Here is a 21,699-nt window from a genome sequence, read left to right on the forward strand (position 1 = left end):
CAAGGCCCTGCCTTCAAATGCTACCGGACTTCTGCTAGGCATGGCCATTTATAGAGACTAGTATGCAAATGAAGGCACAACTGTGAGCGTCCCTATTGGATGGCTCCAGCCTTTATTGTAGCCAAACAACCATTGGCTGATTATGCACACGCTTCTTAAGACCCCAAAGAGAATTTGTTCCTGGGGATATTCAGTATTATTCAGCATTATTGCCCATTGGCTGGCTTTTTTGTTTGTATCCAGGGGAGGAAGATCTCTGCTTGTTTTTGTGGGTTCGCAATTGTGCATGCGTGCTTTAACTTTTACTGTAACGTAATTTTTAGATGTTCATATTGATTTATTGATTTATTGAATTTATTTATTTAATTTGATGTACCGCCCCATCCCCGAAGGACTCTGGGCGGTGTACAACGTAAAACCACATAAAATCATCGCAATCACTTCCATAATTATAATAAAAACAGCAGTTGTTGTATCCTAAGATGGCATCCCACCTAAACCTAATCCTCCTAGAAGGAGGAGGGAGAGATGATGGGTCCTGATGGTATTAGGGACCCATAAGTCTCAATAATGGGTCTCGCTGATATTGGGCCCCTAAACTGGGGGGGGGGGGCACACTCAGCGGCTGGTTTCTCCAAAAGCCCGGTGGAACAACTCAGTCTTGCAGGCCCTGTGGAAGTCACCAAGGTCCCGCAGGGCCCGGACAGTTGGAGGGAGAGTGTTCCACCAGGCAGGGGCCAGAGCCGTAAAGGCCCTGGCCCGAGTGCAGGCCAGCCGCATCATTGAGGGGCCAGGGATCTCCAGTATATTGAAATATCGATATAAAAATAACACTATTTGATCCCTCCAATCACTTCCCCCTCGTAGAAGACAATCAGTGATCGGGCAAAGTGTGCAGATTGTCGTATTCAAGACTTTTCTAGAATAGTTTGCCTTTTTTATATTGATCCTTAGATCTTTTTGACTGTGCTGCAGATAACTGGAGATTGATATCTTAAACAGAATAGTTTGCCTTTTTTATATTGATCCTTAGATCTTTTTGACTGTGCTGCAGATAACTGGAGATTGATATCTTAACAGAATTACAGTTTTGGCAGGGGGTGCAAAGTATTTTTTTTCAGTATATGGAGACTAGTGGCACTATATTGCACAAAAATTTGGATTTCAACACAGATTCTCTTATTTATAGGAATAAACTATGATGGGCTCCATGCGGCGTATAATCCTGGGCTGTCGTTTGCATGAGGCCCCCGGCGAAATATACCTTTTGCTTTAATTCAGTCAAAAGAATTTGCAAATAAAATTCAAATAATTCCATTTTTACGGAACGATTGTGATCCTGAAGTTACAGCTGTTGTTGCATAATATCTGCTGGAAGCCCTCAAAGGGAAGATTCTCAATCACTTCTCTCCATTGACATATATCTCAATATAATCAACAATGTACAGCTTTAGTTTTTAATATAGTTTTTAATATTTTTAACATAAATTTAACATGAGTTTGTTATGGTACAATCTATATGCCGATAAAGGTTACTATAAACTGCTTTGTGAAAAATGTAACTTGGTCTTAGCATTATGTATTCATTTTTATTTCCCTGATTTATACTCCACTCTTCTTTCCAGTAGGAACCCAGAGTGACTTACATCATTATTATGTCTTCAATTTTGTCAACATACCCACCCTGAGATACGTTAAGCTGAAAGTATGTTATTGGCCCTTAACTTTATCAGACTTAATCATTCTTAAATTATATATTTAATATGAAAAATCAAATAAGATATTGTTCAGTTCTTTTTTATTGTCAACAGATTTTTTTATCGTCTAACTAGCAAATCAATTTGGCAGGGTCGGGGTGCAGCTGGTCTTATAGGAGGCCCCGTTCAGATGGGATTTCCTGACTTCACTCCCCTGCCTTCCCCCTTGAACCTACAAGCCAGGAGACTGGATATCTGCCCTTAAATTAGATCATGACTTTACAGATCGTGTGTTTTATTTTGCCCTTGCAAAGGAATAATATACTTGAGCAATAAGTTTCTAGAGCTTTTGGAACCTACCTGTCTGGTTCAGAGGCATAGCTGGGCCATACTGTGCCCGGTGCGCACTGTTTTCTGCCCAACCCTTCGTGGCGCCCTGTCCCCCTGCACCACGCACTCACTTATTTAATGAAACAGTGCAGACTGGAGAATCCGCCTGTTCCGTTCAGGCTGAAAACGGCCTGGTGGGAATGACACTTCCCATGAGACCCCCCGCACCATGCACACACTTACTTTAGTGAAACAGTGCAGACTGGAGAATCCGCCTGTTCCGTTCAGGCTGAAAATGGCCTGGTGGGAACGACACTTCCCATGAGACTTCCCATGAGACCTTGGGGCTCGCAGGGTCTCCTGGGAAGTGTAGTTCCCAGCAGGCCATTTTCAGCCTGGAGGGAACAGGCCACTTCTCCAGCCTGCACTGTTTCACTAAGGTAAGTGGGTGGGGGCGCACTGTGGTGTGTGTGTGTGTGTGTGATTTTTTGCTCCCAGGCATGCACCCGGTGCAATGCCCCCCCAATCCCCCAGGTAGCTCCGCCTCTAGTCTGGTTGGATGCATCTTAACTTTACATGAGTCACTTCTTTTGAAACTATGCCTTTAGCAATGTTTTAAACAGAACTGAAATCAAGGGTGGGCATCCTCAATCAGATACTGGGCTCAGGGATTGCACGTGTAACCCCCATGCTCAGAATGGGTTGACCCAGAGAGGGGTGGAGACTCAAAGCAGCAGAAGGCTGCAGAGCTCATGTAGTTTGGAGGAGACAAGGCTACCAGACTCGGACCTTGGATTGTATAAGCCCTTAACACCTTTTTAAGGTAACTGCAATGTTGTTGGGAACTACTGTGAAGGTAGTTGTTTATTTTTGCTATGTTGTAAATGTTGGAGTTTATTGTTTCAGGGTTCTTTTTGTGGTTGTAATGGGTGAGAGTTCTCCTGGAAACCTTCATCATGTTGAATCCTGTTCATCAAGCCCTTGGAGTCTTTAGGAGCCAACCCACTTGCAAAGAAGAATTGGACTTGGAAGTATCAGTAGACTGTAAATATAAGGACTTGAAAATGTAACCTGAACAGGACCTTGAAGTGTGATGTTAAATGTTGATGTTACATGTTGGCCCTGGTTAGTATTTGGGTGGGCAACCTTCAAGGAATACCAGGGTTGTGATGCAGAGGTAGAAAATAGCAAACCAGCTTTAGCTAAGTGTTACATCACTGAATCCACTGGTAAAAAACATTTCAATCATCATATTTTGCCAAATTTAAGAACCATGTGAGATTTTATTTCTTCTCTCGCAGATCCCAATTTACAGGTCGAAGCAGTTTAAGGAAAAGTGAATTTCAGAAGAATTCTAGCTGGATTCTACAAGGCACGCACGACAAATGAGGAAATGGTTCACCAGGTAGTAAGAAGCAGTTAGTGCGGAATAGGAACTTTCAAAGTGAAGGAAAAAAATTGGCAGCACTATAATAATTTTATTAATAATTTCTATTGCAATGTAAAGAACGTCTGAGTTTTTCATGACAGAAAAAATTTATACTCAAAACATTTCAAACTGATATTCAGGACCAACCAAAGCGTCAAACTGAAATTCAGCTCAATTTAAACAGAAATCATTTGTACATTCTTTACCCATCAAGCTGAAGAAAAGGGGAGCCTTAAGAAAAGGCCTGTAGAGGACCGGAAATGCCTCCAGAGCGGAGACCGTTAAGAACAGCTGAGAGTAAATTAAAAGGGGAGATCCTGTATTCCCTCACAGCCCGGTTGACACCACATTCTACACATCTGCAACGTTTTGAAATCTTTGGTTTTTTCGTGACATAAATAACTCGAGTTTTTTCATGATAAAAAAATCCACAGCCAAATATTTCAAACTGCTATTCGAGACCCACTAAGGCATCAAATTCTAGTCAGCAGTAACGGTTTCCACAGCGCATCCGACAATGGTAGCCATTTGGCCGTTGGCCAACGGTACACAATCAAAACCCAATGAACCTCTGAACGTTTCTAACCTCCTGACCCTAGGCAGCCAACCACAGGCTATATCAGTGGTGGCGAACCTTTGGCACTCCAGATGTTATGAACTACAATTCCCACCAGCCCCTGCCAGCATGGCCAATTGACCATGCTGGCAGGGGCTGATGGGAATTGTAGTCCATAACATCTGGAGTGCCAACGGTTCACCACCACGGGGCTATATGAACATGTGATACTGCCATATACAGAGTCAGAGATTGAACAATCCTGACCTAGAAGAACTGACGGTATCAGGAAAAAGTATCTGTGGCAACACCCACTTCCTGAGATCTTTTCACCAAGGACTGAATTTGTGTGTGGAAAGAATTGTGCTCGAACACTCAGCCACAGATCTGGTCACACAACAAACTGAATACACAAAGCTCTCTTACGCCACAGGCTCATCTGGCTTGTGTGGCACTCACTCCATGGCTGCGGAGAGCCACGTTAGCAGTTGCCATCAACCGAAACAGCCACATTGATTTCCATCCCTGGCATCAGGCCTGCGCCTCAGGATGGCTCACAGGTTACCCATCCCTCGGGCAGCAGTTTCAATGGGGGAACCACCTGCCAACCACACCTGCCTGAAATATGGGGCAGATAATGGGGAAGGGGGCTCGGAAGAGCCACACATGGCTTTCAAGCCACCGGGGAGCTATGGGACTTGGTATTCTACTTGGAGGGGAAGTGGCTGTCCACGATCTCAGGTAGAGAAATTGCTTTCCCATACCAGAGATCCCTTTAAAAAAAACTGGAGCAAGGTGATCTCTAGAAATCAAGAGCAGGATTCCAGCATGCCAAACATTACCCACCTCTGACCCTCAATTAACCCCTCAGAATATTTTACCCACAATCCACTTCAAGGCTTATTACACCAATGGCGACGGCCCTACTTCTTAGCTCCACCCTTTTGCTGAACTGTCCAACGCTTTACTGTTATAGTAGTGAAAATCACCCCCAACACAGGCTACAATTGCTTTTAACTGATACATTATTTTTGGCTACTTTTTTTTTGGGGGGGGGGGGGAGGTACAAAACAAAATGTGGTGTTTTTAAAAACATGCATTTTATTCTCATTTACATTTAAATTCAAAATGGGTTTGTTCCTGCTTGGGAAACAAGACATTCCTCACCCCCAAACGCAAGCCCGTACATAAAAATATTATCCAATGGTCCCCTCCCCCATTATCCTGGTACGGAAGCCCCCCCCCTCCCCAATCCTTTTCCATCTGCTGAAGTTTGTTATTTCAAAGCTTTGGCAACCAGCTCATAAGCTATTTCGATTTCTTCATTGTCCGGGCAGGTGCTGGCAAATTCCTCGCGGGCATAAGCATTCTTGAGGTAACGGTGAATGCCGCGGAATTCTTCGGGGATGACGAAACCGCGGTATTTTTTGCACACTACCTGTAGGAATTGAGAAATAACATGTGTTAAAATCCACTGTGCTTATAAACAGGCCTTTATGCATTCGGAGACTCCACAAAGGGAACAAGTGTATCCTAAGGCTCTCCGCTTTCACTTTAAAGAACCAAGTTTCTAGCTCTTAGGACTGCCAAGACAGGCAATGAAAGTACTCATTTACTGGTAGAAGAAGAAGAAGAGTTTGGATTAATATCCCCCCTTTCTCTCCTGCAGGAGACTCAAAGGGGCTTACAATCTCCTTGCCCTTCCCCCCTCACAACAAACACCCTGTGAGGTGGGTGGGGCTGAGAGAGCTCAGAAGAGCTGTGACTAGCCCAAGGTCACCCAGCTGGCGTGTGTGGGAGTGCACAGGCTAATCTGAATTCCCCAGATAAGCCTCCACAGCTCAGGCGGCAGAGCTGGGAATCAAACCCGGTTTCTCCAGATTAGATACACGAGCTCTTAACCTCCTACACCACTGCTCCTCCTCCTGGTGAACTCTTTAAGAGTGGAGTGACGGTGATGGCAGGAACTGGACCCCCAGGGACCAGACGGTGGGGCGCAAGTCCCTCGCAGAATGCGTCACCCTCTCTATGCAGCTGACAGGATGCATTGAGCAAAAGGATGCAAATCTTTCTATCTGCACTGCTCACAAAATCTCCTTTCCCGCCACACTGCTGTTCATAGGTGGCTAAAGCCACGACAGCCACCGGAAAGCTGGGATCCATTTTATGTGGTGTCTCCAGCAACCTCATGGAGCTGCAAGAGCCATTTCCGCACAGCATGCTGCTTCTGTGCCTCTGGCGAATACTGGCTGCTAGCCGCCCCCCCCCCCCCCGCTGCCGCCGCCCCACCTATCACCGGTCCCCTCTTCCTCCTATTTCCCAGTCACCCTCAGCCATTTGAACTGCTAGACTCTCTCTCTCTTTCTGTGAAGCTGATGCCAAGGTCACAAAGATTCCCATTTCTATGCTCAGGTTCATAAGAACATAAGAACAAGCCAACTGGATCAGACCAGAGTCCATCTAGTCCAGCTCTCTGCTACTCGCAGTGGCCCGCCAGGATAATCCCATTACGGATTATGTGTAGCAGCCAATGATAAAGAGAGAACCTCTGAAAGTCCTACAGGGCTCATTTTTCTTTGCCACCGAGTCAACCTCCAGCAGTTCCCTGTACCTTTGGAAGCAAAGGACTTTCTGCATGGGATACACAGGTTTTAACCAGGTTGGCTGTTATTTTAGAAGTCAACCTCAGCCCTCCAGCAAGGTTGTTTGAAGGGAGGAAATAGGAGTGTTAAAAACACCCAAGGGAGTAATTTCAGAGATTGGGGGGGTGGGGGGGTAGAGGGAGAGGCAGAGAGGAAGAGGAGGAGGAGGAGGAGGAGGAGGAGGAGAAGAAGAAGAAGAAGAAGAAGAAGTTTAGATTTATATCCTCCCTTTCTCTCCTGTAGGAGACTCAAAGGGGCTGACAATCTCCTTGCCCTTCCCCCCTCACAACAAACACCCTGTGAGGTGGGTGGGGCTGAGAGAGCTCCGAGAAGCTGTGACTAGCCCAAGGCCACCCAGCTGGCATGTGTGGGAGTGTACAGGCTAATCTGAATTCCCCAGATAAGCCTCCACAGCTCAAGCAGCAGAACGGGGAATCAAACCCGGTTCCTCCAGATTAGAATGCACCTGCTCTTAACCACTACGCCACTGCTGCTCTCTCAAAGGTGTTAATTGTGCAAAGACTTCACCATCCCAAATACCAATCTGTAAAAACGGCACCATTTTCATGGGCCCAAGGCAAATTTTGTACAAATTTTGTACAGTTTTGCGTCAAAGATGATGTGAGACGGTATAAAAACACAGTCTAGGATGCGAGGACCATTTTCACATGTGCCAAGTATGGTATGATGCTGCAGGCACTATGGGATGGATGCACAGATGGGATTTCTCCCTGAAGTGAGACATTCCAATAACCCATGCAATTCTGCAGGACCTGTAAAGCAGAGATGTTCCACCAGGTGTATAGTTGAGGCAGCCATCTTTTCATCTGGCCTTTCACCCCTTTCTTTCCCCCTTTCTTTTCCCATTTTTTCTCTCCCTTAGCTCCCCGCTTTCTCCCTTCTCCTCCTTATCTTTTCTGCCAACTAGTTGGGACATTGATGAGTTATCTACACCCCTATAGGATCGCTGCAGCTCTTGGATTAGCTGCATTGATTGAATTGCTGGAATATTTTCATTAAACAATTAGGTGTTTTGCTTTGTCAGAACATGTGTAAATATATAGGTGTCAAACATGAACAGGTACGTGAACTAGTACAGAGTGGGTTCATCAAACTGAAACATGTTGATTCAAAATTAAATGTGGCTGATGCATTAACGAAACCTACTTCGAAAGACAAATGCGATCTACTGTGTGAACAGCTAAATGTGGTGTCTGTCAATGTTGTAAATAATCTACATGCTGTTATGCCGATTTTGGAAGGGGTGTCAGAACATGTGTAAATGTTTAGATGAGCAAAATCTAAATGACATCTGGACCCTCCTTCTAGCAGGTGCCGTGTGCAGATTAGGACCGAGTGCACAGCTTGTACCGTGTGCAAACCTGATAAGGCGAGGGTACCTGATTGGTACCATTTTTGTATATAGTTAGCACAGACAGCAGTGTGGTGGGTGCCTAGAGCAGGGGTCTTCAAACTATGGCCCTCCAGATGTTCATGGACTACAGTTCCCATCAGCCCCTGCCAGCATGGCCAAGTGGTAGGGCTCATGGGAATTGTAGTCTATGAACATCTGGAGGGCCATAGTTTGAAGACCCCCTGGCCTAGAGACACCTGTGGTCTGGCGAAGCACTTTGTCAGTAGATAGCAATAAATAGAACTGCACTGGTGACTGTGCGTCTGTCAGTTCTTGTCTACATTGCGTCCTACAAGGTGGTCTACTCCGAGTAAATCCGCTGCTTCAACATGCTTATGAACTTTTAAAATTATGTTGTAAGCTGCCCCGAGCCCGGAAGGGGAGGGGTGGCCTCCTCCACAAGATCTCCTTTTCCCAGCTCAACTTCTGAAAGCTCCTTCCACCTGACTTGAGACTGAAAATGCCAGAACTCCTCATCCATCGCACCACAGACTCAAGAACAGGACGTCACCTTGACAATGTGAAGCTTCGGCAGCAGGTTGCAGTCGGCCAGTGTGAGTTCATCCCCGTCGAGGAATTTGCGGTTCGACTGGCCCTCGTCCTCAGCACTGTTCTCGTCCACCTCCTCAGGGAGCGGCGTCATCAAATAGTTGTCCAGCACCTTCAGAGCCTTCAGCAAACCTTTCTCAAGGTCTAGGGGATGAGGGAAAGTTGGGGGGCAGGGAGGAGAAGGAACATGTGGGACCAATGAAAATCCAAGGAATACAACACACATATCTAGGAGATGACAACTGAGGTAGAAAGGGAGCCAATGGGGTTCAAGGAAGGATGAAGAGAACAAACCGAGCCAAGGTAAGAGAATGATGGGTACTGACCGCACTTGGAGTACTGAGTTCAGTTCTGGTTGCCACATCTCAAAAAGGATATTGAAGAGATAGAAAAAGTGCAGAGAAGGGCAATGAGGATGATTGAGGGACTGGAGCACCTTCCTTATGAGGAGAGGCTGCAGCGTTTGGGACACTCTAGTTTGGAGAGGAGACGTCTGAGGGGGGATATGATTGAAGTCTGTAAAATTATGCATGGGGTTGAAAATGTTGACAGAGAGAAATTTTTCTCTCTTTCTCACAATACTAGAACCAGGGGGCATCCATTGAAAATGCTGGGGGGAAGAATTAGGACTAATAAAAGGAAACACTTCTTCACGCAACGTGTGATTGGTGTTTGGAATATGCTGCCACAGGAGGTGGTGATGGCCACTAACCTGGATAGCTTTAAAAGGGATTGGACAGATTTATGGAGGAGAAGTCGATTTATGGTTACCAATCTTGATCCTCTTTGATCTGAGATTGCAAATGCCTTAACGGTCCAGGTGCTCGGGAGCAGCAGCCGCAGAAGGCCATTGCTTTCACATCAGTACAGCACGTGAGCTCCCAAAGGCACCTGGTGGGCCACTGCGAGTAGCAGAGAGCTGGACTAGATGGACTCTGGTCTGATCCAGCTGGCTTGTTCTTATGTTCTTATGGGATCGATGAGAGTAAAGAATTAAGAGAGAAAACCAGTAACAGCACCAGGAAAAGACCAGGTGGTGGGAAATGCCATCAAGTCACAGCTAACTTATGGTGACCCATAGGGTTTTCAAGGTAAGAGCTAAATAGAGGTGGTGGTTTACCACTGCCTGAGTGTCTTGGTCTATCCTACCTACTAACCAGGGCCAACACTACTACTTAGCTTCTGAGATCTGATTTGATTGGGATAGCCTGGGTGGGAAAAGACCCACCTCCTCTCAAAAATGGGGAGAAGATAGCAAATGGGAAAATGAAGCAGTTGAACAATGAGAAGGGCTGCAGTGCTAATTATGTGAAAGGAAGAATGCAGTCAGCCCATTTTTTTACTTATTAAAATCCCACTGTTCCCCAAAGAAGGAGAAGGAGAATGAGGCTTCAAGAGAACCGCTCTGAAACTCCTCGGATAAAGGTGGAAAGAGGTGGAAGAAACCAATAAGAACGCCCAGAGTGCTGGACAGCAACCAATGAGAAAGAAGGGACAAAAGCAGATGATCAGAAAGTGTCATTTAACAGCCAATGAAAACCAGAACAAATTTAGAATCAGAAAAGGCAGGGTGGAGGAGGAAGAAGCGGCTAGCCAATGGAAAGCAAGAGCTGAAATGCATGGTGGGAGGGAGCCAGTGATAAACCAAGGATGTGGGAGTCAAGGTAAGGGAACGGAGGGGTAGGTACAGTTCAGAAATTGAAAGTGAGACCAGAGGCTGTCCGTGAGGATTTGATGAACGACGAGATACTCACTGCAGTCAAGGGCTGGATTTGAGTTCTTGATGTAGCCAGAAAACCTGGCAAAGACATCAAGCCCAGCTGTGTTGGACTCTGGGTTGCGAGCAGCCAGTCTGGGGTACCTGTGGAAAAGGGCATCAACATTCACTGTTAAGAAACCTCATCCCCAGCCCCTCCTGGAAGAAATTCCCCTCTTCCAGTCCAGAGGCGTAATGCCCATCGGGCAAGGTGGGCAGCTGCCCAGGGCACCACCTTGTGGGGGACATCAAAATGCAAGGTTTGTTTTTGGGTATTTTTAGGGGTTTTCCATTTTTGGCCTGCAGGGGCGCAGTTTTTAGGCTAGCAGCACCAAAATTTTGGTGCTGATATGTCTAAAAATGCACCCCCTGCAGGCACCAATGTCCTGGTGCAAAAAAGTTGGTTGCGGTGGAGTGGCCGCCCATGAGGGCGGGCATCCAACTCAGGTTTTGCCCAGGGCTACAGTTTGCCTCGTTACGCCCCTGTTCCAGTCAGCCCCATGGCTTCAGGGAGCTCATACCTGGGAGGGCACAGAACCTCTTCCAGAAACTCCTCGATCTTGTTGGTGTCTGTGTGGACCTCGTGGCCGTACATCAAGAACGGCAGCTGACCTCCAGGACACAGCTTCTGCACCGTCTCAGTCCTCCTACAAGGGGAAAAGGGGAGCAGCTGAGTTGAAATAGGCAAAACTAACGGGATAAGGGAGACAGTTGTGAGACAAGGAGGGAAAGTCCTGGTCAGAATCAGTAGCACTTCACCTACCTTTTGGTGTCCACTGTGGTGACATTGAAGGTCACTCCCTTGAGCCAAAGGACCATGAAGAGCCGCTGAGAGAAGGGGCAGTTCCCAATTTTGGCTCCATCACTGCCAGCCTACGAAAACAAAACACAGGGGCGCAGACGTTACCAAACCATGTCCCATCATTCACTGAAAACCAAATCAAGCTGATCTCCTTCGCTTCAGGTTCACAGAGATTGGAGACCAGACTCCATTCCTCTGATGTGACTTTACTACTCTGTTTCTCCGAAAACAAGACATCCCCTGAGAATAAGACGTAATAAGAACATAAGAACTAGCCTGCTGGATCAGACCAGAGTCCATCTAGTCCAGCACTCTGCTACTTGCAGTGGCCCACCAGGTGCCTTTGGGAGCTCATGTGCAGGATGTGAAAGCAATGGCCTTCTGCTGCTGCTGCTCCCCCCGAGCACCTGGTCTGCTAAGGCATTTGCAATCTGAGATCAAGGAGGATCAAGATTGGTAGCCATACATCGACTTCTCCATAAATCTGTCCAAGCCCTTTTTAAAGCTATCCAGGTGAGTGGCCATCACCACCTCCTGTGGCAGCATATTCCAAACACCAATCATAGTAATAGAGGTTTTGCTGGAGTGCTAAATATAAAACATCCCCCGAAAGTAAGACGTAGCAAAGTTTTTCTTTGGAAGCATGCCCGTCGAACAGAACACCACAGCATGCAGCTGTGGAGCGGAAAAATAAGACGTCCCCTGAAAATGAGACATAGCACATCTTTGGGAGCAAAAATTAATATAAGACACTGTCTTATTTTCAGAGAAACATGGTACAAGCTAGTACTTTGTTGTTTTGTTTGACATTCCCTCAGAATTCCCTCCTCCTTGTTCAACGTTTTAATTATTATTGTCATGTTTTTATATGTATTTTAGCTCTAGTTTTAATGGGTTTGATTTTTTTTTGTATTTTTAATGGGATTTACGCTGTTTTTGCTCACATGGGCATGCATGCTTTGAGCACAGAATTTGAACCTGCTGGGCAGATCTGGTGTCTATTTGGCTATTGATCACTAAATAGATTCAAGCCCTAGGAGACCAATAGATTCGGGGAGTATAAGCTCTGAAGAATCACATTGTCAAAGGGAGCTCTGACTCTTAAAAGTCTGTATCTCAAAAATCTCGTTGGTCTCTCAAGTGTTTCTGGACTTGAATCTAGCTCTTCTACTGCGTACCAATGTGACCGCCTTCCTTAAACTATTTCTTACTAAGTGTCTAGTAGCTTCCTTATTCTAACCAATCTCACCTGGTTGTGGTGAGGGGATAAGGTGGTGGGGGGGGGGGGCAGGACTGGATATACCCCACTAAGCTTCTTGAAAGAGCAGGGTACAAATTAGAAGAAGACGTAGAAGAAAAGTTTGGATTTATATCTCCTCTTTCTCTCCTGCAGGAGACTCAAAGGGGCTTACAATCTCCTTGCCCTTCCCCCCTCACAACAAACACCCTGTGAGGTGGGTGGGGCTGAGAGAGCTCCGAGAAGCTGTGACTAGCCCAAGGTCACCCAGCTGGCGTGTGTGGGAGTGCACAGGCTAATCTGAATTCCCCAGAGAAGCCTCCACAGCTCAAGCGGCAGAGCTCAAGCGGCAGCTCAAGTGGTTCCTCCAGATTAGATACATGAGCTCTTAACCTCCTACGCCACTGCTGCTCCTAAATATTTATTAAATAAATAAAACACACCACATGAATGCTCTAAAGCAGTGGTCCTCAACCTTCCTAATGCCGCGACCCTTTAATACAGTTCCTCACGTTGTGGTGACCCCCAACCCTAACTTTTATCCATTTTACAGATGGAGAGCACTGATGCAGAGAGTCTTAGGCGACCCCTGAAAACGGTTGTTCGACCCCCAAAGGGGTCCCGACCCCCAGGTTGAGAACTGCTGTTCTAAAGTTCTCCACAACCTTGTCTCATCCCACCCACGTGTCCTTCTCTTCCAAGGTGTCCCATCACAGGGTCTTTATGCAGTGGCGTAGTGGCTAAGAGCAGGTGCACTCTGATCTGGAGGAACCGGGTTTGATTCCCCGCTCTGCCGCTTGAGCTGTGGAGGCTTATCTGGGGAATTCAGATTAGCCTGTGCACTCCCAAACACGCCAGCTGGGTGACCTTGGGCTAGTCACAGCTTCTCGGAGCTCTCTCAGCCCCACCTACCTCACAGGGTGTTTGTTGTGAGGGGGGAAGGGCAAGGAGATTGTCAGCCCCTTTGAGTCTCCTGCAGGAGAGAAAGGGGGGATATAAATCCAAACTCTTCTTCTTTATACCATCAACTCAGTGTTTATCTCTCCAAAGACTCCTGCCTGTTCTCTTTTGTCCTGTCAACACTTCCTTTGGTATAAAGATAAGCTGAGGCAAGCAATGTGAGAAGGTTCTCTTTTTTGCCATAAAGTCACAGCTAATTTATGGAAACTCCACAGTGTTTTCAAGGCAAGAGCTATTCAGTTTGCCATTGGCGGCGACCCTGGGCTTCTTTGGTAGTCTCCCATCCAAATGCTGACCAGAACTGGTCCTTCTTAGCTTCCAAGATCTGACGAGATGAGCTACCTTGGGCTGTCCAGGTCAGGAGCATACCACCCATGGGGTACTGTGAGATATGAAGAGCGAGGTCAAGGGTACCGGAACATCGAAAAGGTTGGGAAACACAGATCTACAGGAAAGGAGATGCAGTACTGCCTAAAACCACTAGAGGGGAGCAACAAACTATGAAAGGTCACCGTAATGGCTGTCACCAAAGCACCATGGCTACTCCAAGGAACTGAGCAGTTGGTTCTCATGGTCATCAGGTAGCACTCTTGCAGTGATGACACCTGGATCCAGACTAAACTGACCATTCCCACCATTTTCCCTGGGTCCCCTACCCTCCAGAAGCATCTTTTCACAGAGATCATTGGCTGCAGTCGACGGGAAGAGCCAGGAAAGTTCTATTCCACGAGTGCAAATTTTAGTCCAGATCCAAACCCACAGGCACTCCTATAGTGGGGAAATATAGTTCAGCTCTGACCGAGTAGGACTCTATAAAGTGAAGATTCTCTCCACCCCTGCTGGGGTTGCCCACCTCTAGGGGGCGTATTGGGGGATCCCCTAGAACAGGGGTAGGGAACCTGCGGCTCTCCAGATGTTCAGGAACTACAATTCCCATCAGCTTCTGTCAGCATGGCCAATTGGCCATGCTGGTAGAGGCTGATGGGAATTGTAGTTCCTGAACATCTGGAGAGCCGCAGGTTCCCTACCCCTGCCCTAGAATTACAACTGATTTCCAGATACAAGGATCAATTTCCCTGGAGGAAATGGATGCTTTGGAGGGTGGGCTTTGCGGGGTTATTCCCCACTGAAATCCCTCTCCTCCCCAAACCCCACCCTCTCCGAGACCCAGCCCCAACCTTGTAGGGATTTCCCAATCCAGAGTCAACAGCCCTAACCTCTGCCTATCAAGTTGTTCCTATTGCAGGTCAGATCAACTCATGGAATCCATCACTGATCCCTTGGCTCAGCAAGAAGTGCTCAGGACCCTGACTTTCATGGGCAAAGAATAACATGAGCGTGAAGACGTAAATCTCACAGAGCACCGAATCTGCTTCTTTGAGCGTCGCAAGGTCAGCCGCTGCTACTCTGCGAGCTGTTCGGCAACATGTCATCTGTGGGAGCAAAAGCTCCTTGATCAAGAAGACGGGATGCTGGGAGCTTCTTTCCAGAGGAGAGACTTTCCACCAAGGAGTGTCACTCTTTACTTGAGTGACTGTCAGGACCAGTCCACTGAAGCACAAATGGATGGTGGAACACGTCATGGCCGTGCTCGATGGCCCAGATAGAAATGCACACGTCACCGCCATGGTCTTATTTGCCGAGTCTCTCCGGAGCTCTGACACTGACTCCATGCGAGACAAAGACCTCCTTCACCACCTCGGCCAGCAGCTCGCCGCCCGCAAGGCCGTCTTTCGCTCACTTGCTCTGGATGGCACGATCCACCCGGCCAACTATCCAGACCAGGGGACGAAGCTGCCGATTCTTTCACCAGAAATTCAGAAAAGATTTCAGGAGCCAGGCTCATTCCGTACACGCAGAATAATGCACTTTCAAACTGCTTTCAGTGCTCGTTGAAGCTGTGCGGAATGGCAAAATCCACTTGCAAACAGTTGTGAAAGTGGTTTGAAAGCACATTATTTTGCACGTGCGGAAGGGGAACCCAGACTGGGAGGTGACTGTGAAGGTGCTCAAGCTGGTGAAGGTCACCTCCCTGAGCTGAGGGTCACCTCCCTGACCCCTGGAAGTGCTGCCCCTCTTCGACGATGAGTCCCGCAAAGTCTGTTCCCTTGTCATCGGCCTCTTCAGAAACATCCAGTCACACAAAGCCAAAATGAAAGTGTACGCCCTCCGGAACTTGGCCCCTGTTCGGGCACCAATTTTTCTTTATGTAACCTATATGACAGTGATGGCGAACCTTTTCGAGGGCAAGTGCCCAAATTGCAACCCAAAACCCACTTATTTATCACAAAGTGCCAACACGGCAATTTAACCTGAATACTGAGGTTTTAGTTTAGAAAAATGGTTGGCTCCGAGGCGTGCGTTACTCAGGAGTAAAGGTTGGTGGTAGTCGATGGCTTTGCTTTGAAGCAACCGTGCAACTCTTCCAACGGGTGAATCATGACCCTAGGAGGGTTTACTCAGAAGCAAGCCCCATTGCCAGCAACTGAGATTACTCCCAGGTAAAGGATCGCACTTTAGTTCTTTGCATGAAAATCAGTGGAGTTTAACAGCACTTAACAAGGTTACCTACACTGCTTCCCCAAAACTAGGTCTTAGGTTTAATGTTAATAATCGAGCCCAGCGGCCCAGGCCAGCCTAGATGTGTGTGTGTGTGTGGGGGGGAAGAGACTCTGTTTGCGCATGCCCACAGAGAGGGCTCTGAGTGCCACCTCTGGCACCCGTGCCATAGGTTCGCCACCACTGCTATATGACATGGGTTACATTAAACAGTTGGTGGCTGAAAGAACAGGGAACTCCCCTCTTGGCAACAGTTACCAGGGAGTGGAGGACCTCAGCCTTGGAAACCAAGCGGCAGTCTGTTGCTATGGAGACAGACAAGCTATTAGAGGCCTACAGCAACCATGTATAGTTATGAGAACAAGATGCTTCTCCTCAAGGAAATTTATTGCCTCTGGTGGATTGAGGGGTAGCCAACACACATTTTTCGACCCCAGAGCAATAACCCACCAACCTAACAGGAAATACTGGGGGATACTGAGTTGCTATGGCGGCACCCAAATGGGCTGAGCACCCAGGAGGTTATGGCTACCATCTATGGCTACCAATCTTGATCCTCCTTGATCTCAGGTTGCAAATGCCTTAGCAGACCAGGTGCTCAGGAGCAGCAGCAGCAGAAGGCCATTGCTTTCACCTCCTGCACGTGAGCTCCCAAAGGCGCCTGGTGGGCCACTGCGAGTAGCAGACTGCTGGACTAGATGGACTCTGGTCTGATCCAGCAGGCTAGTTCTTATGTTCTTATGAGGTTGTAACCAAAATGGTCTTCCCACCTCAAGAGTTGCGAGAAGTCCTTAATTTTTAACGGATTGTGTCTGTTTTGGGAGCTCTCGGCTATAAATAAAACATACTATACATCAACATAATTATTATATTATAGTGGTCCTCTGCCTCTGATTGGCCATAGAGTATTTTTTGCAAAGGTACAACAACAATTCTAATGGCATACATGTTTTACTTTCTTATTCAGTAATGCAAAGTCAGAAATAAGAGATACAGGATATCACCTGGAGTTACAGTAAGTGGGAAAATCCAGAAATGTATTTTGTCCCACTGAAACTGCATAGGGAGAAGTGTCTGAGATTTACCAAAATAAAAGGATGAGTTCCTGTTCCCAACACAGCGGGCAAGGAAAAAGTCACGCTAACGGACTGAACGGAAGAAGAGGAGACCAGAATCTGAGGGCTTTGTTTTCCCCATCTGTGGAATCAAAGTGTTTTATTCTTAAATGCCACGCTAGTGTTTATTCTTGCAAATCTACAATTATATCCAAGTTCAAAAACTACCTTGTCAAAAGGTATCTGTGGGATCTTTGGAAGTGAATGAGACACAAAATGCAGCATCACACTCTTTCACTCAAGATTAATCAGTCTGGAAGGATTATCAGCTTCGGGATTACATAAAGCCACAGTGACACAGTTCCCATACGAAGGCCCTGTAGACCAGTGATGGCGAACCTTTTCGAGACCGAGTGCCCAAATTGCAACCCAAAACCCACTTATTTATCATAAAGTGCCAACCCGGCAATTTAACCTGAATACGGTAGTTTTCGTTTAGAAAAAAATGGTTAGCTCCGAGGTGTGCGTTACTCGGGAGTAAGCTTAGTGGTAGTCAGTGGCTTTGCTTTGACGCAACCGTGCAACTCTTCCAATGGGTGAATCACAACCCTAGAAGGGTTTACTCAGAAGCAAGCCCCATTGCCAGCAACCAAGCTTACTCCCAGGCAAAGGATTGCGCCTTAGACTCTTCGCATGAAAATCAGTGGGGTTTAACAGCGCTTAACAGGGTGACCTACACTGCTTCTCCAAAACTAGGTCTTAGGTTTAATGCTAATAATCGAGCCCAGCGGCCCAGAACAGCCTAGATGTGTGTGGGGGGAACTCTGTTTGCGCGTGCCCACAGAGAGCGCTCTGAGTGCCACCTCTGGCACCCATGCCATAGATTCGCCGCCACTGCTGTATACCAAGGCAGACCATATACCAATGCATCATACACACCATTCAACTGGTGGGGCTCTCCAGCATCTCTGCCAGACAGAGATCTTTCCTAAAACCTGCTACCTGAAATTCCCAGGAGATTACATGAACTGAACCTGGGATCCTCTTCTTTCAGTGCATGTATGTTCTACCACTGAACTCTGACTACCTATCCTGAAGCTTAATGGAACAACAAGGGGACCCACAAAGTCTTGCAGGAGGCAACTCATTTCCCCCTACATCGCTCACTATTTCCCCTTACCAGGCAACCAACATAGCCTTTTCCTGCTTCATTTTCTTTTTTGTCCATTTACCAGACACCCTCCTTTTATTTGTTCCCCCTCTTCAGCTTTTCCTTCCATCCTCCCATGGGCAGCCTCTCTCCAGGAAAAGTCCAGCCAATTGGCGTGGTGGCAGGCAGCCCGATCCAGAAACGGCAGCCAGGGACAGTGCCACTTCTGTACCCCTGCAATCGCCTCCAAAGGGGTGCCAGCTGGCACGGGAAGGCCCAAAACCAAAACAGCCCCCCCCCCCCCTCATAGCCTCTTTGAAAAAAGGACTTGCACAACACTTTCTGGTGGTGTAAGTCTGCAATCAGACGGGGAGGGGGGATTCCCATGATGCAAGCCTGCTGGAAGCTGATTAACACGGGCTTCACTCCTGGGAAAGCCCCCGGTCTGCTGCCCTTGGCACTGGTGTGGTCTCCAATGCCAGCAAAGCCTCAGAGCAGTAGTCTGTTCTGGATTTGGGCACCACAGAGCTATGCCCCTTACATTGGTGGGTTGGGCAAACATCCGGTGTAAGCCAGTGGTGGGATTCAAAAATTTTAGTAACAGGTTCCGATGGTGGTGGGATTCAAACAGTGGCGTAGCGTGGATGGGGCTGGGTGGGGCATGATGGGAGCGTGGCCGGGCATTCCAGGGGTGGGGCATTCCTGGGCGGGGCTTTGGCAAAGACGCAGGGGGCCCGCATTCCAGGTGCAGTTCCCCTTCGCCCCGACTCTAGATTCAAATAGACTGTTTAAAGTATTAAAAAAGCAATATACCGTATGGTAGTGTATTATTTCTTTTTTATATAATTATATTGATTGATTTTAAATAATAACATAAGTAAGGAGAGAAACCCAAAACTGTTTACAATTGTTAACATATTACAAACATATCTAATTGTCTATCTCTCTCAACCCCCCCAACCAAAACATCCTATATTGCCTCCCTCCTTCCCATATTTCCCTCCCTCCCTACTTTCTATTTCCCCTTCAGATTCCTATAATTACTTTATCTATTCCAATTGGAAGAAGAAGAAGAAGAAAAAGAAGAGGAGGAGGAGGAGGAGGAGGAGGAGTTTGGATTTATATCCCCCCTTTCTCTCCTGCAGGAGACTCAAAGGGGCTTACAATCTCCTTTCCCTTCCCCCCTCACAACAAACACCCTGTGAGGTGGTTGGGGCTGAGAGAGCTCCGAGAAACTGTGACTAGCCCAAGGTCACCCAGCGGGCGTGTGTGGGAGTGCACAGGCTAATCTGAATTCCCCAGATAAGCCTCCACAGCTCAGGCGGCAGAGCGGAGAATCAAACCTGGTTCCTCCAGATTAGATACACAAGCTCTTAACCTCCTACGCCACTGCTGCTCCTAACAGAGGGAGAGATTCAAACTAACTAAGTTAGTTTGAAAGCTAGCAGAGGGAGAGATTCAAAATAACTTAATGTCTTCATATATTCTTGAATTGAACGTCCATTCCGCTCACGGATATTTGACTTCTCTCCAAAGACAGTACCACGTCATCACGAATATTAACACTACACAAGCCCTCTTCAAGGGAATCCCCTAAATACCCAGTCGACTCGCTCTTATTTTTGCTTCATCTTTGTTTTTAAAAATGGGAGCTCCCTCTAGTGGTCTCTCTCACTTTTCCTACTCCACCCGTGCTTTTAAAACAACCCCTTTCCTTCACAGTGGCTAATTGTCCTTATTAAAGAACCATTTATTTGCCAGCTCCAACCAACGCTCTGGTTGTCCATCAGTTCGAAAAAAACAAAACCACAGAACCATACATGGAAATAAAATTACAGGCCCAGCCCTGGAACAAGCTCAAGCAAGAAGGAGTCATAAATCCGTAAAGTCAAAAGCAGCTTCTGGGGGAAATGGGTGTGCGCGAGGGGTGCGGGGAAACTGAAATTGCCGCCTGGGCCCGTCTGCTCCGGCTTGTGCGAGGGAGGCTGATTTCCTGAGCTGATGTCATTCTTAGACTTCAAGCTTTGCTCAGAAAGAGACTTTGAATCCAACCTTTGGATGGCAGACAGGAAATTCCACTCGCAGCAGTCAGAAGCTACCAGGTCAGCATTCAGCCGTCCGCTGATCTTCGCCTCCTACGTTCTGCTCCTCCAAAAAGCCAGAAGCCCTGATCCATGGCTATGGATCTATGGCTACCGCATGCGCCATTCCTGAAGGATCCGGCCTACAAACCCTCACTTCCCATGCAACAAGACTCAACTCTGTTCTCAGAAAACCCAGTCATTTAATAGAATGCACCAAAACCCCGTTTCCCTATTAAGGAATTTGTTCGGCTGAGCTTGCAGTAGTAGGCAAAGAACATGGCTCCTAGTGTTCTCCTAAAAAAACCTCTGTCACCCTTTCTATTATTTCACTAGGGTTACAGACCCAACAGCATTCGGCAAAGGGACTTATTTAGCACCTCCTGAACCTGCTGTCAACTTTAAGGACATAAGAAAGAGCCTGCTGGATCAGACCAGAGTCCATCTAGTCCAGCTCTCTGCTTCTCGCAGTGGCCCATCAGATACCTTTGGGAGCTCACATGCAGGAGGTGAAAGCAACGGCCTTCTGCTGCTGCTGCACCCGAGCACCTGGTATGCTAAGGCATTTGCAATCTCAGATCAAGGAGGATCAAGATTGGTAGCCATAAATCGACTTCTCCTCCATAAATCTGTCCAAGCCCTTTTTAAAGCTATCCAGATTACTGACTATCACCACCTCCTGTGGCAGCATATTCCAAACACCAATCACACGTTGCGTGAAGAAGTGTTTCCTTTTATTAGTCCTAATTCTTCCCCCCAGCATTTTCAATGTATGCCCCTTGGTTTTAGTATTGTGAGAAAGAGAGAAAAATTTCTCTCTGTCAACATTTTCTACCCATGCATAATTTTGTAGACTTCAATCATATCCCCCCTCAGACGTCTCCTCTCCAAACTAAAGAGTCCCAAACGCTGCAGCCTCTCCTCATAGGGAAGGTGCTCCAGTCCCTCAATCATCCTCGTTGCCCTTCTCTGCACTTTTTCTATCTCTTCAATATCCTTTTGAGATGTGGCGACCAGAACTGAACACAGTACTCCAAGTGCGGTCGCACCACGGCTTTATATAAGGGCATGACAACCTTTGCAGTTTTATTATCAACTCCTTTCCTAATTATCTCCAGCATAGAGTTTGCCTTTTTCACAGCTGCCATGCATTGAGTTGACATTCCCAGGGAACTATCAACTAAGACGCCCAAATCCCTTTCCTGGTCTGTGACTGATAGCACTGACCCCTGTAGCGTGTATGTGAAGTTTGGGTTTTTTGCCCCAATGTGCATCACTTTACATTTTGCTACATTGAACTGCATTTGCCATTTCTTAGCCCACTGACCTAATTTATCAAGGTCCGCTTGGAGCTCTTTGCAAACCTTTGTGGTTCTCACCACCCTACATAATTTGGTATCATCCGCAAACTTGGCCACCATGCTACCCATGCCTACTTTAATCCACTCCCTTTCCAGAAAACTTAGGAGCCGACTGTTCCCA

General features: G+C 47.1%; 1 protein-coding gene across 2 annotated transcripts in view; it reads right to left on the reverse strand.

The window, feature by feature from the left end:
- Positions 1 to 3,485: 3,485 nt before the first annotated feature.
- CLIC1 (chloride intracellular channel 1) overlaps positions 3,486 to 21,699 on the reverse strand; it is a 45,729-nt gene continuing 27,515 nt past the window's right edge. For both annotated transcript variants that reach the window (XM_048490760.1, XM_048490761.1), the window contains 5 exons: positions 11,137 to 11,246; positions 10,895 to 11,020; positions 10,372 to 10,478; positions 8,580 to 8,761; positions 3,486 to 5,450 (listed from right to left, as the gene is read on the reverse strand). In XM_048490760.1, the coding sequence (XP_048346717.1) occupies positions 5,289 to 5,450; positions 8,580 to 8,761; positions 10,372 to 10,478; positions 10,895 to 11,020; positions 11,137 to 11,246 (687 nt within the window). In that variant the 3' untranslated portion in view covers positions 3,486 to 5,288. The remainder of the gene's footprint in view (positions 5,451 to 8,579; positions 8,762 to 10,371; positions 10,479 to 10,894; positions 11,021 to 11,136; positions 11,247 to 21,699) is intronic.

Source organism: Sphaerodactylus townsendi, linkage group LG03 (assembly GCF_021028975.2).
Source record: "Sphaerodactylus townsendi isolate TG3544 linkage group LG03, MPM_Stown_v2.3, whole genome shotgun sequence".
In the NCBI taxonomy this organism is placed as follows: domain Eukaryota; kingdom Metazoa; phylum Chordata; class Lepidosauria; order Squamata; family Sphaerodactylidae; genus Sphaerodactylus; species Sphaerodactylus townsendi.